The sequence below is a fragment of the Doryrhamphus excisus genome, chromosome 22 (assembly GCF_030265055.1).
Source record: "Doryrhamphus excisus isolate RoL2022-K1 chromosome 22, RoL_Dexc_1.0, whole genome shotgun sequence".
Lineage (NCBI taxonomy): Eukaryota > Metazoa > Chordata > Actinopteri > Syngnathiformes > Syngnathidae > Doryrhamphus > Doryrhamphus excisus.
Genome location: NC_080487.1, coordinates 9,491,071 through 9,506,549, shown reverse-complemented (window position 1 = coordinate 9,506,549; position 15,479 = coordinate 9,491,071). Strand labels below are relative to the sequence as shown.

The window sequence follows — 15,479 nt, the reverse complement described above, 5'->3', positions numbered from 1 at the left end:
ATTTATTTGCCCCGTAGGTGATGATATTCGGGAAATGCCTCTACTTTATGTACAGGATTCTGTAGCACACGGAATTGTCGGTAAACTAAACAATACAGCATCGCTTTAGCGCCATTAGTGTCGCTGAATTAATTGGCCAACCCTTAGCTCAATGTACCTTTTGTCCAGCAGATGGCGGTAGTACGACTTCATGGCTGGCTAACGCTTGAAACGACACAGAAGAAGAAGACAAAGACAAGGAAACGGCAGATTAAAAATAAGAGACCGACATGCTACCACGGGATTAACAAAAAAAGGCTGATGTAAGCGGTATTCTGCTGGCGTCCTTCTCAAAAACACACCTAACACGGTTGGTTTTATACACACAAAAACTACACAGGCTTTGATGTCGTTGGTTATTTGAAAGCATTGGAAAGGTTGACTAGGCTACGCCCCTGTCGTGATAGATGTGGAGATAACTGCCGGATTTTGCCGTCTTTAACCTGTTGCTAAATACCTTGTGATATTCCATTTACTTCACTGGCATGTCAAATTGTAAAATAAATGCTAAATTGTTGGCATGTACGTTTCAGTCCAGGGGTTGTTTCTAATGCACATGCTGTCAATTATTGATTGGCAAATAATTAATAGGTAACTAACAGATCTTGGGGGTTATATTATGCTGTCCACAAATGAAACAATGTCCAAATAAATGTAAAATAAATAATACAATATCTCTCATTTCTACAGATGTCATCTGAGGAGGGTGGAGTTGGTAAAAACGGTCAACCTGTGGCCTTGGCTCCTGAAAGAATGACAACAGTGAAAGGCAACGAAAACCACCATGCAGTAAAGGCAATGGGCGGAAACACAGACACCAGCACGACTGCCAAAAACTTGGCTCTTCTCAAGAAACACTCGTTAGATGTGAAGTTTGATGTGGGTGAGGAATATGACGTCATTGAAACCATCGGTACTGGGGCCTATGGTGTTGTGTCGTCTGCCAGGAGACGAGACAATGGTACGGATGTTTAGTTTGCAAACACACTTATCCACTGTGTATTGCAAGCATATACTTTAATGTTATTCTTTTTGTGCTTTACATACCTCAGGCCAGCAGGTGGCGATAAAGAAGATCTCCAATGCCTTCGAAGTGGTCACCAACGCCAAGCGCACCTTGAGGGAGCTGAAAATTCTCAAGCACTTCAAACATGACAATATCATTGCCATCAATGACATCCTGCAACCTAACCTTCCCCACTCTGCCTTTAAGTCTGTGTATGTACTGCTTTTCTAAGCAAAAATATGCTAGTGATTAGCATTAGTTTCTAATTAATTTTTCTTATTTGTGCAGTTATGTAGTGCTGGACCTCATGGAGAGCGACTTGCACCAGATCATCCACTCCGCTCAAGCACTCACACCGGAGCACACCCGCTACTTCCTGTACCAGCTCCTTCGTGGCCTTAAGTACGTGCATTCCGCCAACGTTATCCACCGTGACCTCAAGCCCTCCAACCTGCTGGTGAATGAGAACTGCGAGCTAAAAATCGGTGACTTTGGCATGGCCAGGGGTCTCAGTTCTCAACCGGAGGAGTCCCATTCCTTCATGACTGAATATGTGGCAACCCGATGGTATCGTGCTCCTGAGCTGCTGCTGTCTCTGAATCACTACAGTTTGGCCATTGATATGTGGTCTGTAGGATGTATCTTTGCCGAAATGTTGGGGCGAAAGCAGCTTTTTCCCGGGAAGCACTACGTCCATCAGCTTCAGCTCATTTTGTCCGTGTTGGGCACCCCTCCCGAGGGGCTAATTGGTGCTATTAGAGCCGACAGGGTCCGATCATACGTTCAGAGTCTTCCATCCCAATCTGGTGTGCCCTTCGCTAAGGTCTATCCGCAAGCTGAGGCCAAGGCATTGGACCTGCTGGCGTCCATGCTCCGCTTTGATCCACGTGAGCGCGTAAGTGTGACTCAAGCGCTGGAACATCCTTATCTGGCGAAGTACCACGATCCTGACGATGAGCCCATTTGCGTGCCAGCTTTTGACTTTGAGTTTGATAAGCTTCCGATGAGCAAGGAGCAAATAAAAGAGGAAATTCTGATGGAGATCCAGGACTTCCATAGGAACAAGCAAGGCTCTCGTCAGAGGCTCCAGTTCAGGCCCTTAGCGAGAGTGAATAGAGAAGGAACTGCGGCAGCACAAAGCAGCAAGCAGTGTGTCACTCAGGTTTCCTCCAGCTTGAGCGACTCCACGCCACGTCCAACAGATGTTGGACAAGCCCCGCACATACAGCAAATGAGAGCGCCCGAGTCAACACAGCAAAAAGCACCAGCCGAGCCAAACCGTACGTTCACGACTCAGATGGACACCTGCAACAAAGACGTCCTCACTTTACCGTGCCTCACAAAAAGCGAAAGCGGCCCGGTTGATGTGGATATGCCCAGCGCCAGCTCGGACAGCGGCCAGCCAGAGACAATAGATCTAACCACTCCTGTGTCTGGTCATGATGGGGAAACCACACAGGACAACATGGCACGGGTCACCGGTCAAGGTCCTCAGCCAGGCCAGAACCAGCCCACTTCCTCCATGACGCCTCTAGCCGGGACCGTGCCTTCTCTGTCGCTGTCAGCGGCCCAGGTTCAATCACTGTCTCACAGTCTCTCACAGTCGCTGGCAAAGAACCAGAGGCCATCGCAAAGCACCGGAGAGGGCACCAGAAAAGATGGCGCCATATCGGAAGACACCAAAGCAGCTCTTAAAGCTGCTTTATTCCGAAATAAAGCCAGGGGAGGTATGATTGGATATTTCAACCTTATTGGATGTGCTATTGTAGTCTTCAGGATCTATATATAAGTTTTGTCTATCATTTGTATTGCAGATGGCAGTGTGTCCACGTTGGGCTCCGAGGCGGCCACCACAGGCGGAGCATCCTCATCTCTGTCTGATCTGGAGTCGCGGCGACCCATCACGGCTCAGGAGCGCCAGCGAGAGAGGGAAGAGAAGCGGAAGAAGAGGCAGGAACGAGCGAGGGAAAGGGAGAGAAAACTTAAAGAGAAGGAGCGGCGAGAAGGGAGGCAGGGGGACTCGCTGGGCGGGGTTCTACTGAGCGATAACGACAAAAGCCTCTTACAGCGATGGACAAAGATGATGGACAGCCGCAGTGACGGAGCGAAGAATAAAGACTATACTGTGAACCATACGGTTGTGGGTGACAACGCTCAAGTGTCACCTAACGGTAAAGCGGAAAAAGAAGCGACAATGTTTCTATCTCACGAGCAGCTAATCTCTCAACTTGAAGCCAGTCAGGCCAGTTTGTTCCAACCTCCCAGTAAAAACCAGCAGCTGCTTTTCTCAATGAGCCAGAGGAAACCAGCAGATGTTGTTGCTGTAACTGGCTGTGTGGACCTAATGGCCGTCTCTGGCGGCTTTGTTAAGAACAACATGCTCAAACCTCACGACGAGAGCAGCGGCCCGAGCACTTTCAACTGCTTGGGTAATTGGAACGGACAGCAATTAGAGACGAGGCCATCACAACATGCAAAAGCGCACAGGACACCGCCTCCGCCGCAACAGAACTTTCTCCAAAGTCAAGCGCTACCCGACTCTCAGACACAGCTCCTCCCTCTGGAGAGTTTTTTAACCAAAGGCCAGACTAGCACCAGCGATACCAACGGCAATATCGGCGCCAATCATGTCACACCCTCGTCTGCTAATGATGGACCAATGGAGAAGCTGTGCTCTTCTGTCGGGGAGAAATCAGCGCCGCAGACCACAAATGCCCTCTGCGGAGCCTTGGGGGTGCCCTCTCAGGCTCATGCCAGTTTGGGATTCACAGATACTGGGCAACAGGGCCCCTCCATCGCCCCCGACATCCACACAGTAACACTGCAGCTGTCCAAGTCACAGGTAGGTCTCAGTTTGCATGCTTTCAGTTGGTGTGCTATGAAGAGAGCAAAGTTGAATTAATCCGGTTTGGCCTCTCTCAGGTTGAGGATGTGTTGCCCCCGGTCTTCTCCGTCACCCCTAAAGGCAGCGGAGCGGGTTACGGCGTGGGCTTCGACCTGGACGACCTTCTCACCCAGTCGCTTACAGAGTTGCAACATTGCGACCGAGACAGGTAAGATCCTAATCTATGCTCACGGTGGTCCTGGTTTATGCACACGCTAATACATCTTTGTTTGCAGTTACGACTCCGCTCCACTTTCGGCCTCCCTCTTATCTGATTGGAGCGAGGTTCACCGCATGACTCCGGCCGATCTGGAATCACTGCAACAGGAGCTCCAGCTCGGCTCTCCCATGATCCTCTCTGATTCCATCCCGCCCGATGCCTGACCTGAGTCAATTCATTTAAAAGTAGTTTTTGTAAACTGTATTACTAAGCAGTGCATTTTCACTTTGATACAATCTTGAATTTTAAAATATCCACCTTTTGTCAGACTGTGAATGTCAAACTCTAGTAAAATTAGAGGTTTATACTGTCTATGCTGGTATGTCTTATTCCTTAGAATAAAAGTATGGTCAAAATCTGGCTTTTATTAGCCGCATTAGGAGTCAAATTTAGCACTCAAAAATCATAAGAGGATTAAGGGCTACGCTGAAAAGAAGCTCAAGGTTAAAATACAAGTTAAACTTAAAGAAAACGATTTATGATTTAAGTATTTCTTTTAATTGCTTTGCCTTTTGTGACATTGATTTTACTGTGTTTTATAAACCAAATATGTTAGGACCCACTGTATTGTAAGAAATTTATTTGAAATACACAAAACAATATTGTTCAGTCACCATTTAAAATAAAAAAGTATCAAAAACATTTAGAAATCAAATTTAAGATCTACAAATTAAGATTATATTACTTTTTTTGGGTGCATATTACTTCATGTTCAATGAATGTATCAATGAAATGAATCCCTTCATTTGGCGCAGGTTTACCTTCCTTCAATAAAATCCACTTGTTAAAGCTTACTTATAGCCGAAGCAGGGTCAGCACGGTGGACAGACAGCCAAGCAGAGCCACGGTGGTCCCTCCTGGCTGGTGCTGATGAGCTCGGCCGTATAGCTGAATCTCCGGTATGTTGTCTCTGATGAAGCTAGAGTAGCTGGTGAGTCTGGCGTACACACCTGGTTGGTTGGCTTCAGCGCAGCCCAGCCCGAAACTCACCACTCCGGCTTGTACCCAGGTCCCATTCACCATCTGGCAGACAAGGGGCCCTCCTGAGTCACCCTGAAGGGGGAGGAAGGCGGGGTTACGAGGCGGCACGCACACACAAACGGGAATGTAAACAAAGCAACATAAGGAGATGATCCAACAGTACCTGGCAGGAGTCCTTGCCGCCCTCCTGGTAGCCGGCACAGATCATGTCATACAAGATGTCCACCTGCTCCAGCTGGTACATCTCCTGACATGTTCCCTGCGAGATGATTGGCACTTGCACCTCCTGCAGAGTCCCCGCTCCTTGTAGCGGGACTGGGCGAGGAGTGGGAGAAAAGGGGAACAATGTCTTTTTTGATTGCAGTATTACATGTATAGTTATTTGGTTTGCATTATCAAAAAAAAAAAACCCACTGACTTCTTTGAGTATTCTGAAAAGCGCTATACAAATAAAATGTATTATTAAGTATATGGACATTAACAAAAATATTGCACTACAGCATTACATTGACCACCTACTATGCTCAATAAAAAGCTAACTAAACATAAAAATCCTAATTATTCAATTTTTGACTAGTTTGTGTGACGCCATTTAAGGTTTCATTATATTTTTTAAAAATTGAAATGGAAGAAAATAGTTTTTGTACATTCAGTAAACAGTATACACTTGTATCACTTGTATGATCAACAATCTGTTAGTAGTATACAGTGGTACCTCGATTTTCGTACGCCCCGGTTTTTGTAAAAGTACTCGTTAGCATAATGCTGATTATTTGATTTGACAGCAGTTTAGCATAACTTCATTTAACAGAGCATAACAACAATATATATATACATACAATATAATATATATTAGTGTGAGATTTAACAAGAATATTTCAACATAATTGGTATTTGATCTAATAGAGGGTTTCATAGAAGTAGAGGTGTTAGAGTGTGTTAATGGAACTGCATTTCAGAAAAGTTTAGTGATTCTGTAAACATAAGTCAATCATTCCAAGTGCCTCAAAGTAAGCACAGTACAGAAAAGACTATTTGACCAAGTCATCTATCAAGCGAGTGATTACAAATCGCCCATAAGAAATAATGCAGTATTAATGAGCTATTGGACAAAAAGGAACAACTGTTTAAGTGAGTCAAAGGTCTTGCAAAAGTACCATAAGCCCATTTCAGCAAAGACAAACAGGCGCCACCACCCAGATAGGGACACATGCAAGGCCGGGCCTTGGGACAAGATGTGCTGTGTGCGTCGAAAACAAACATCTCATCAGCAGAAGGAACAAGATATCACCTGTGGGTGTCGACACACACCTGTCATCACAGGATGCTGGAGACATCTTGGATAGCTGACTACTTCAGGGGGAGATATCGATAGAGAGCCTACTCTCACTTAGTCGGGAGTTCAGGCGGAAAAGGAAAGAGACTTGGCCATCGGGGGCCCCCCGGAAGCTGCTATTCTATTCTCTGCTTTATTTTTTTGTACCGAGTAAGGCTGCAAAAGGCTGCACGCATGTGGTCGCATCAGTTGATGTAAACAAAGCTGTGTGGGCACACAGCAAATGGCGGGTAAGGTAAAAGTGATATTAAATGCTCATTTCAGTCGCTATTTATATGCAATTCACATGGTTTTCTGCACGCAAATCTATAATTGTTCTATACTAGCAGTGTTTTGTGTTTATGTTTTTGTTTGTCTGGATCAAGTTGATTGGGTTTTCCTAAAGGAAAAATTGTTTCAAACTTTGTATGATTCAGTTTTCAACACTCTTTGGAATGAACTAGTAACCAAAACTGAGGTACCACTGTACTACTATCTATCCTAATACATCTGTATCAATGCTAACTAATGCAACTTTTTTCTGACTTAGCAAACATCTTCCCTATGTAGAAATGTCTAAACCTAACCTCATTCGAGCCACACCTTCAGTACGGATGTTCCCCCAGCCAGTGACGTAACATGGCATGCCACCTGGAAACAAGGTGCCGGAGGCAGGGAGGCACACGGGACGGATCCAATCTGACCAGGCCACTGGGATGGACAGCCGCACCAGAGCTACATCCTTACCACTCTGAGGCTCGACGTATCCGGATGGGATCACCACATAGTTCACGCGGTGTACTGACTGGTGAGTGTTGAAGCCGTTCAGCTGGTAGCGGCCGGTGTATATGATGTACGAACTCACGTCAGACGGACTGAAAAAAAAAAAAAAGATGAGAGATGCCCACTCACAGGTCATAACATTAAGTGGCGAATTGAGCTGTGTGAGAACTTGCAAGTAAACCCAGGCCACCATGTGGTGCACTTGTCAGAAGAATAATCGCACATGCAATACATGAAGAGTGCATGCTTTGACACATTGTTATCCTTTGTGCAGCGTTCCCTTTCACAAATATATGCATTTATGTGAATACATGCAGTATATACATACAATAAGGTTGCCTTTTCACCAACTTTTGATAATATTATGTGTGTGTGTTCTCACTTTGGGAAACAGTGAGCTGCCGACAGGATCCAGTTCTCCGTGATGATGGAGCCTCCACAGACATGAACACCAGCTTTCTGGAAGCGAAACAGGATGTTGTTAAAAAACACACACACACACACACAAACACAATGTGAGTCATCTTTTCATCACAAGTGGATCCCTCTGTCCTCAGGTCATCTTGATAAAACAAATGACTTCTACACTGCTTGGAAACACACCAGATACAATTAAGGGCTGTGGGGTAAAGGTGGTTGAGTTGGAGTGCATGTGTCTGTAGGGACCCACCTGTATATCCACTTGCCAGGGCCACTCCCCGTCTGAGGCATCCATTCCTCCTACAATCCTGTTCTCCAACAGGGGTGGTTGACCACAATCTATCGCATATGACAAGGCCAAAAATCCTAGATGTGAAAACACATTACATTTTTAAGTGGAACAATGGGGGAAAAATCACTTATTTGTGTTTTTAAATAAATTAATCAAAATATTTACAATACATGTTTGTATTTGTAGCAGAACTGCATAACTTCCTTACGGAGTGGCACAATAGTGAAGGCATACATTAATAGCCATCTTAAATGTGAACTTTCCGGACACTTTTAGGTAGATAAATAAAACAATTCAGCCTTCAATGACAATACATGCGCCGATTGCTCAAGCTTTTTTTTATGATTGGAGGAGATTGAAACAATGTGTAATGAAAGGTACGCTGTTCCGTTATATTAATTTTAAAAAAGGACAAAGAAACAGACATGGCGGCGACGAGCAAGACGTATATAGACGGCCACTCACCTGTTACTCCCCAAAAAATAGCAAACAACTCTTTAGACTTTAGAGACATTTTTCGGGGTGTTTCTCGCCACAGATTAGATGTAGTCCAGCCCATAAAGACGTAAAATTAAATAGTAGGTTTTAAAGGGAGTTAGAATCCGCAGAAAATGTCGTTTGTCTACGTCGTCGACCTTCCCGCCTCGTGAATGTTAAACAACAAATGAACACCCAAACTGTTGCGTTTTGATTGAGTAAACAAGGAAAATAAATCCCGTTTCCGGCTATGGTGCGGTGTTGTAGTCCAGTAACATCCACAAAGAGGTACAGATTGAAGAACAAACAGTTCCGGGCACAATCCAAAAGAACAAACTGTAACGCACAATCATTATGATACCTGGTTGACCAATTTGACCAATAAGAATGCGGCATAGTGGTCCACCTGAACCAATAGAATAACCCGAATGCAAGCGGAAGCTCCTCCTACCGGAACTGTATCAGGCATGTTTAATCATTTTTTAAAAAATATTTTAATGGCACCTGCAAATCAAAATGGCTGACTATGTGTGTGTTATGGCATCCTGCCATGATGAATATATAAACAATTTTTGCCTTGCAAAATTTGTAAAGGTTTTATACAAAAAGAAAACACTTAAACAACACAATGTAACTCACATCATGCACTCACATCATTGAAATCAAATATGGAGGCCAAACACACTACTGAGCCTCACTTTGACTTGTTTTAAGGACAATACATCACAGTTGGACCAGTATGTAGTGTTTTTTTCCACTTTAATTTTGAGTGTACTTTTAATAAATGCAATAAATGTGATTTCCTTTAATAATTTTTGTGTGATTTTATTGTCAACATTTAAAGAACAAAGTATTTAATAAAAATATTTCATTCATTCAGATCATGGATGTGTTATTTTGGTATTAGTTATAATTATATATATTATTAGTTATAATTATGTACCATTTTTACAGCATATATCAGCTCATATATTATATTCTTGTTTTTCTATTCACGGCACGTCAGAAACAAAAACAGTCACATGACTCCTTGTTAAAGGTTAACCTCCCACGGTCGCGTAATATGGTTTCATGTTCCTCGTGTTTCGCCGTGCCCCCTGTGTTACTTGAAACCTGTTTAGCAAGGTGTTTGCTGTTGCTAAATTTCCTGATTAACTCCAAGACACCCAGGTTAAAGGTCAAATGGCCTCCTGGATCCGGCTGTGCTCACCTTGCATCATAATACTGATTTTTTTTCTCCACATTTGGGCTGTGGGTCACTTTCCTTTCTTCTCATGACACCCAATGTTTATTCCTTCTGTTTGTCTTTAAAGCTGTCCATCTCTCTTTTTTCGCTCTCCTCCCTCCCCGGCGCCCTCGCTCGCTGGCTCTCTCGTGCCCCAGGCAGTGTGTCTAGTTTCATAGAGCAATTGAAGGTGACAGGGACAGAGAGAGAGGGAGAGGGAGGGAGGGACAGAGGGAGGACACATCACACTATGGCCTGGGGCTACACAACAGTAGAGGAAGAGCAAGAGATGGAGGTGGGTGGTGGTGGCGGCGGCGGCGGCGGTAAGGAAAAAGAGTCTCATGGAAGTCCTTATAGGGAATTCCATTAACAGGTAAAGGAGAAATAACACAACAAGTTAGCATTTGTGCGTCACATGACTACCTTAAAGCAAAGATGGCCGCCCCACCGACCTGCCCCGATCACTCATCAGATACGAATGCATTACAGGATCCAGTCAGTAAGAGCAATTATAATGCACTCCCGTTTGTTGTTTTTATTTTAACATCTTGATGAATATTTGTCGTGGCATTGTAACCATGGTGACTGCCTCCACACGCACACACTTGCCCTCCCCTCCCATGTCCACCACCCCTTCCCCAACCCCCCTTCAGCGGCAAAAAAGCAAGGGATGGCGAGCGAGTGAGTGAGAGAGAGAGAGAGAGAGAGAGAGAGGTGACAGGAATGAACTAACAAGATGCACTAAAAAAAAAAAAAAAGCATGTCCTGGAGCTACATGAATCTTTGCAGCGAAGCACGCGCCGTCACACACACTCACACGCTCACACATTATTGCACTCAGCACATAGGGATCACATAGGTTAGGCCACATTCCAACAACTGGAACACAATGAGATGCAGCAATGACTTTACAAGAAAGGGAACGCAAGAGAGAGCGTGCGAGTGGTAGTTGAGAACGGATCTCTTTTCTATTCTTGTAAAGTTATGTTATTCAAATACTTTTTATGGAAATTGTAATAGTTTAATTTTATTATTTATAATGCGTGGCATTATGGGATACATCACATAATTCAATTCACCGTTCCACATGTCCAAAAGGAGGAGGAAGTTTCTGTTTCACCTCTATTGCAGTGTATAAAAGAAGAATTTTTATAATAAATAATGATTATAAATAGTCATAAATAATAAAAGCTAAACATAACATGGGGCTGCACGGCAGGCGAGTGGTTAGCGCGCAGACCTCACAGCTAGGAGACCCGAGTTCAATTCCACCCTCGGCCATCTCTGTGTGGCGTTTCCATGTTCTCCCCGTGCATGTGTGGGTTTTCTCCGGGTACTCCGGTTTCCTCCCACATTCCAAAAACATGCTAGGTTAATTGGCGACTCCAAATTGTCCATAGGTATGAATGTGAGTGTGAATGGTTGTTTGTCTATATGTGCCCTGTGATTGGCTGGCGACCAGTACAGGGTGTACCCCGCCTCTCGGCCGAAGACAGCTGGGATAGGCTCCAGCACCTCCGCGACCCTTGTGAGGATAAGCGGTAGAAAATGAATGAATGAAAAGTCTCATTCAAGAAAAGAAATAAACAGCAGTCTATAGACGGGCTGCACGGTGGACGAGTGGTTAGCACGCAGGCCACACAGCTAGGAAACCCGAGTTCAATTCCACCCTCGGCCATGTCTGTGTGGAGTTTGCATGTTCTCCCCGTACATGCGTGTTTTTTTCCCGGGTACTCCGGTTTCCTCCCACATTCCAAAAACATGCTAGGTTAATTGGTGACTCCAACTTGTCCATAGGTATGAATGTGAGTGTGAATGGTTGTTTGTCTATATGTGCCCTGTGATTGGCTGGCCACCAGTCCAGGGTGTACCCCGCCTCTCGCCCGAAGACAGCTGGGATAGGCTCCAGCACCCCCGGCGACCCTCGTGAGGATAAGCGGTAGAAAATGAATGAATGTTTAAGTTTAGCACGGCGAAAAAGTGGTTAGCGTGCAGGTCTCACAGCTAGGAGACCAGGGTTCAATTCCACCCTCGGCCATCTCTGTGTGGAGTTTGCATGTTCTCCCCGTGCATGCGTGGGTTTTCTCCGGGTACTCCGGTTTCCTCCCACATTCCAAAAACATGCTAGGTTAATTGGCGACTCCAAATTGTCCATAGGTATGAATGTGAGTGTGAATGGTTGTTTGTCTATATGTGCCCTGTGATTGGCTGGCGACCAGTACAGGGTGTACCCCGCCTCTCGGCCGAAGACAGCTGGGATAGGCTCCAGCACCTCCGCGACCCTTGTGAGGATAAGAGGTAGAAAATGAATGAATGAATAAACATAACATGACGCATTCAAGAATCTTTGTATTTTGCAAACATCAACTGCTTGTTTTGGCAGCCAAATCTGGTTATTTGGACTTGGAATGTCACTTCTTTGCTGGGGGAGGAGCCCGAGCTTGTGCAGATGGATGAGACATTCTGACGAGACATAGTCGGACTCACCTGGACCAATGTTTGGGTCCTGGTGTGGGTTTATTAATAGCCCCCCAGCTTTGTGCCTCCGTGTTTGAGTCATCCCCGGTGAACGAGAGGGTCATTTCCCTACGCCTTTGGGTTGGGAAAAGGGTCCTGACTGTCGTTTGTGCCAACACACCAAACAACAGTAGAGGAAGCAGAGTCAGAGGACACAAAAACGGACAGTTCCATCACAGTGGCTGACGTATCTGGATCGTCGAAACACTCCCAGGGGGCAAAGCTCTGGGGGTGGTTGAGTTCCTCAAGGCTCTCGATGTTGAGGGGCTGTTTTTGGTTGGCATTGACATGCCTCTTGGGAGTTGGGAACAGTACTTCTGGAATGGCAGACCTGGATGGTGGTCCCCCTTTTCAAGATGGGTGACCAAAGGGTCATCCGAAATAGAGGGGGGTCACACGAAAAGTTAATTCCTTGGATAGAAGGGTACAACCATCAAACCGTGGCTACAGAAGGTGCAATGTGGTTTTCGTCTCCGTTGCGGAACACTGGGCCAGCTCTAGGGTACTGGAGGGGAGATGAGAGTTTGCCCAACCGGTCTACATGTGCTTTGTAGAGGCATTTGACCGTGTCCCTCGCGGTGTCCTGTGGGAGGTGCTCCATGAGTGCGGGATTGGTGCTTGATTCGGTTCTTGTAAAACTGGACCACAAACCTGGTTTACCAGTCGAGCCTGTTTCCGTTGGCCTAAGCCAAGGCTGTCCATCATTCTAACGGACAGAATTTGCAGGCGCAGCCAAGGTGTTGACGGAGTCCAGTTTAGGGGCCTTGGGATCTCGTCTCTGCTATTTGCAGACGATGTGGTCCTGATGTCCTTATCAGGCAGTGGTCTTCAACGTTTCCTGGGCCGGTTCGCAGCTGAGTCTGAAGGTTGGAGCTTGAGGTCGTCTCCAGAGAGCTCTCAATTTACTTGTTGAACTTTGTGCCCCCACCCTCACCTGTGGTCATGAGCTTTGGATTGTGACCGAAAGAACGTAATTGCAGATAGGACTAAAAACGACTCCATCGGGTGTCTGAACTCACCCTCAGTCATGTGGGAGGGGCTCAGAATAGAGCCACTACTCCATTACATCAAGAGAAGTCAGTTGAGATGCCTCCTGGACGCCTCCCTGGTGAGGTGTTCCAGGAATGCCCAGTTTGGAAAAGGCCCCGGGGAAGACCTAGGACATGCTGGAGAGATTATGTCCCACAGCCGACCTGCGGACCCCTTAGTGGCCTCCTGGTGGAACTGGAAGAGGTTGCCAGACACCAGAATGTCTGGACTTTGTTACTGAGACGGCTGCACCCGTGACCCGGATAAACGGAAGATCTCTCATTAAATCATTCATTCATTCATTTTCTACCGCTTTTCCTCACGAGGGTTGCGGGGGGTGCTGGAGCCTATCCTAGCTGTCTTTGGGCGAGAGGCTGGGTACACCCTGGACTGGTCGCCAGCCAATCACAGGGCACATATAGACAAACAACCATTCACACTCACATTCATACCTATGGACAATTTGGAGTCACCAATTAACCTAGCATGTTTTTGGAATGTGGGAGGAAACCGGAGTACCCGGAGAAAACCCACGCATGCACGGGGAGAACATGCAAACTCCACACAGAGATGGCCGAGGGTGGAATTGAACCCTGGTCTCCTAGCTGTGAGGTCTGTGCGCTAACCACTTGGCCACCGTGCCGCGCTCATTAAATCATTCAAAAAAATTATTTAGGAAAAATAGAAGACAATTTTTGTCTTTTTGATTTTTTTGTTTGAAGTTTTTGCTTAACTCAATAATAAATATAGTCCTCAGTCTTAGAAATAGGGGTCCAGTATAAGTCCATATTTGTCCATCAAGATCCCTTCTACACCCATCATTAGACTCCAGGATATAAAAGTCAATTGTCTACACAAGGGCTGAAAAAAACGTTTAAAAAAAATGACAATACACTTTTTTTCCCCGATGTTGTGATGGCGTCTATTATAGTTTAATAGATGATGTTAACGTGATGAACCTCTGAGAAAGAGGGGGAAGATAGACTCAGAGCAATGGTTGTGGGGTGGATGGAGGGGAAGGGAGGGGTGTGGGAGGGGGGGTGCAGAGGCGTAGAAAGAATAGGCGAGTATGAAAGAGAGAGGGAGCGACAGAGAGAAAGGGAGCGCAAAGTCTTGTCAACCGGAAATAAAACAAGCTGGCACCCTCCCCATCCCCAAGCCCCTGCACCCACCCCAAAGTCACATACTTCCTCTTCGCTCCCTCCATCTCTAGCCTCTGCCTCCATCTTCCAGCTAAGAGATATATTTAAACCACACTGCTTGATGCTGTATACAAACCGTCATACCTGCGTCATTAGTTACACCTCACGTCACATATTTGTGTGTGTGTGTGAGATCAAGTTTAAGTTTAAGTCTCTTAACTTAGACGGGACACTATGACAAGGAAAAGCATTTGTTATTATTATTATTTTGATTAATATTATGCTATTTATTGAAATATTTCACAATTTATTGAGGATTTAATGAAGCAAACCATTAAATATGTCATATTGGACCATTTCTATAGTATATTTTTTAATGTGCGGCTCATACATTGTGAAGAAATGGAATGCCCACATCATTGATAAATAATAATACAAATCATATTTGATTTTAGTTAAAGAAAAAATAAAAAGTAAATATAGTAAACATAATATTGTGCTCATTATTGAAATATTTCAGAATTTATTGAGGATTTAATGAAGCAAACCATTAAATATGTCATATTTGACTATTTCTATAGTATATTTTTTAATGTGCGGCTCATACATTGTGAAGAAATGGAATGCCCACATCATTGATAAATAATAATACAAATAATATTTGATTTTAGTTCACGCAAAAAGAAAAAGCAAATATGGTAAATATTATTATTTAATGATTTATTACAATAAAATACTCCTTTTGGGGGGAGGTTGCATTGTTACACAGTGGAATATTATATTTTATTATGTTCCTTAATTTTGTTCAGCATGTTCAAAATAAACTAAATTATGACAATGGGGGGAAAAATGTTAGAGGTATTATGTTTTTAATGAGGTATTATTGATTATTGATAGATAAATAGACAAAGAATGTATAAACAAATAAATATGGAACAGATCACATCAAATTTGTAGTGCAATAATACATAATCAATAATAATACTCCATCATAATTTAGCAGGTTGAGTGTATAGCCTGTTTTTATTTTAAATATTAATAGCTTTAAGCTTTAGATGTGATTGACTAATTGTATTTATGTGTAATTATACCAATTGTAATTGTTTTTATGTTATATTAATGAGAACAAATGTTTCTTATCTAAGTTCA

The 15,479-nt window shown here is 44.4% G+C and overlaps 2 protein-coding genes across 3 annotated transcripts; one reads left to right on the top strand and one right to left on the bottom strand.

Annotated features, from left to right (window-relative positions):
* The first annotated feature begins 180 nt into the window (after nucleotides 1–180).
* mapk7 (mitogen-activated protein kinase 7) lies at nucleotides 181–4,738 on the top strand. 2 transcript variants are annotated; one of them, XM_058062682.1, is made up of 7 exons: nucleotides 181–349; nucleotides 730–1,000; nucleotides 1,092–1,257; nucleotides 1,334–2,772; nucleotides 2,860–3,887; nucleotides 3,968–4,098; nucleotides 4,166–4,738. In XM_058062682.1, exons 2-7 carry the CDS (start codon nucleotides 730–732, stop codon nucleotides 4,311–4,313), a joined length of 3,183 nt encoding a protein of 1,060 aa, XP_057918665.1. In that variant the 5' UTR covers nucleotides 181–349; the 3' UTR covers nucleotides 4,314–4,738. The 2 variants fall into 2 exon arrangements, with proteins under 2 accessions (XP_057918665.1, XP_057918666.1); XM_058062683.1 differs by having other exon boundaries at nucleotides 186–302.
* Nucleotides 4,700–8,795, bottom strand: zgc:92313 (uncharacterized protein LOC436869 homolog). The gene is made up of 6 exons (XM_058062684.1): nucleotides 8,406–8,795; nucleotides 7,899–8,014; nucleotides 7,611–7,687; nucleotides 7,049–7,320; nucleotides 5,294–5,445; nucleotides 4,700–5,202 (listed from the first exon to the last, which is right to left on the bottom strand). Exons 1-6 carry the CDS (start codon nucleotides 8,497–8,499, stop codon nucleotides 4,945–4,947), a joined length of 969 nt encoding a protein of 322 aa, XP_057918667.1. The 5' UTR covers nucleotides 8,500–8,795; the 3' UTR covers nucleotides 4,700–4,944.
* Between the last annotated feature and the right edge of the window lie 6,684 nt (nucleotides 8,796–15,479).

What these genes read in the sequence shown, in the direction of transcription:
- mapk7 (XM_058062682.1), top strand. Translation starts at nt 730, where the DNA reads ATGTCATCTGAGGAGGGTGGAGTTGGTAAAAACGGTCAACCTGTGGCC. An exon ending in CACTCTGCCTTTAAGTCTGT is followed by an intron (nt 1,258 to 1,333) that starts GTATGTACTGCT and finishes TTATTTGTGCAG; the next exon opens with TTATGTAGTGCTGGACCTCA. An exon ending in CAACATTGCGACCGAGACAG is followed by an intron (nt 4,099 to 4,165) that starts GTAAGATCCTAA and finishes CTTTGTTTGCAG; the next exon opens with TTACGACTCCGCTCCACTTT.
- zgc:92313 (XM_058062684.1), bottom strand. Translation starts at nt 8,499, where the DNA reads ATGGGCTGGACTACATCTAATCTGTGGCGAGAAACACCCCGAAAAATG. An exon ending in CCTGGCAAGTGGATATACAG is followed by an intron (nt 7,688 to 7,898) that starts GTGGGTCCCTAC and finishes TTTCGCTTCCAG; the next exon opens with AAAGCTGGTGTTCATGTCTG. An exon ending in GCAGCTCACTGTTTCCCAAA is followed by an intron (nt 7,321 to 7,610) that starts GTGAGAACACAC and finishes TTTTTTTTTCAG; the next exon opens with TCCGTCTGACGTGAGTTCGT.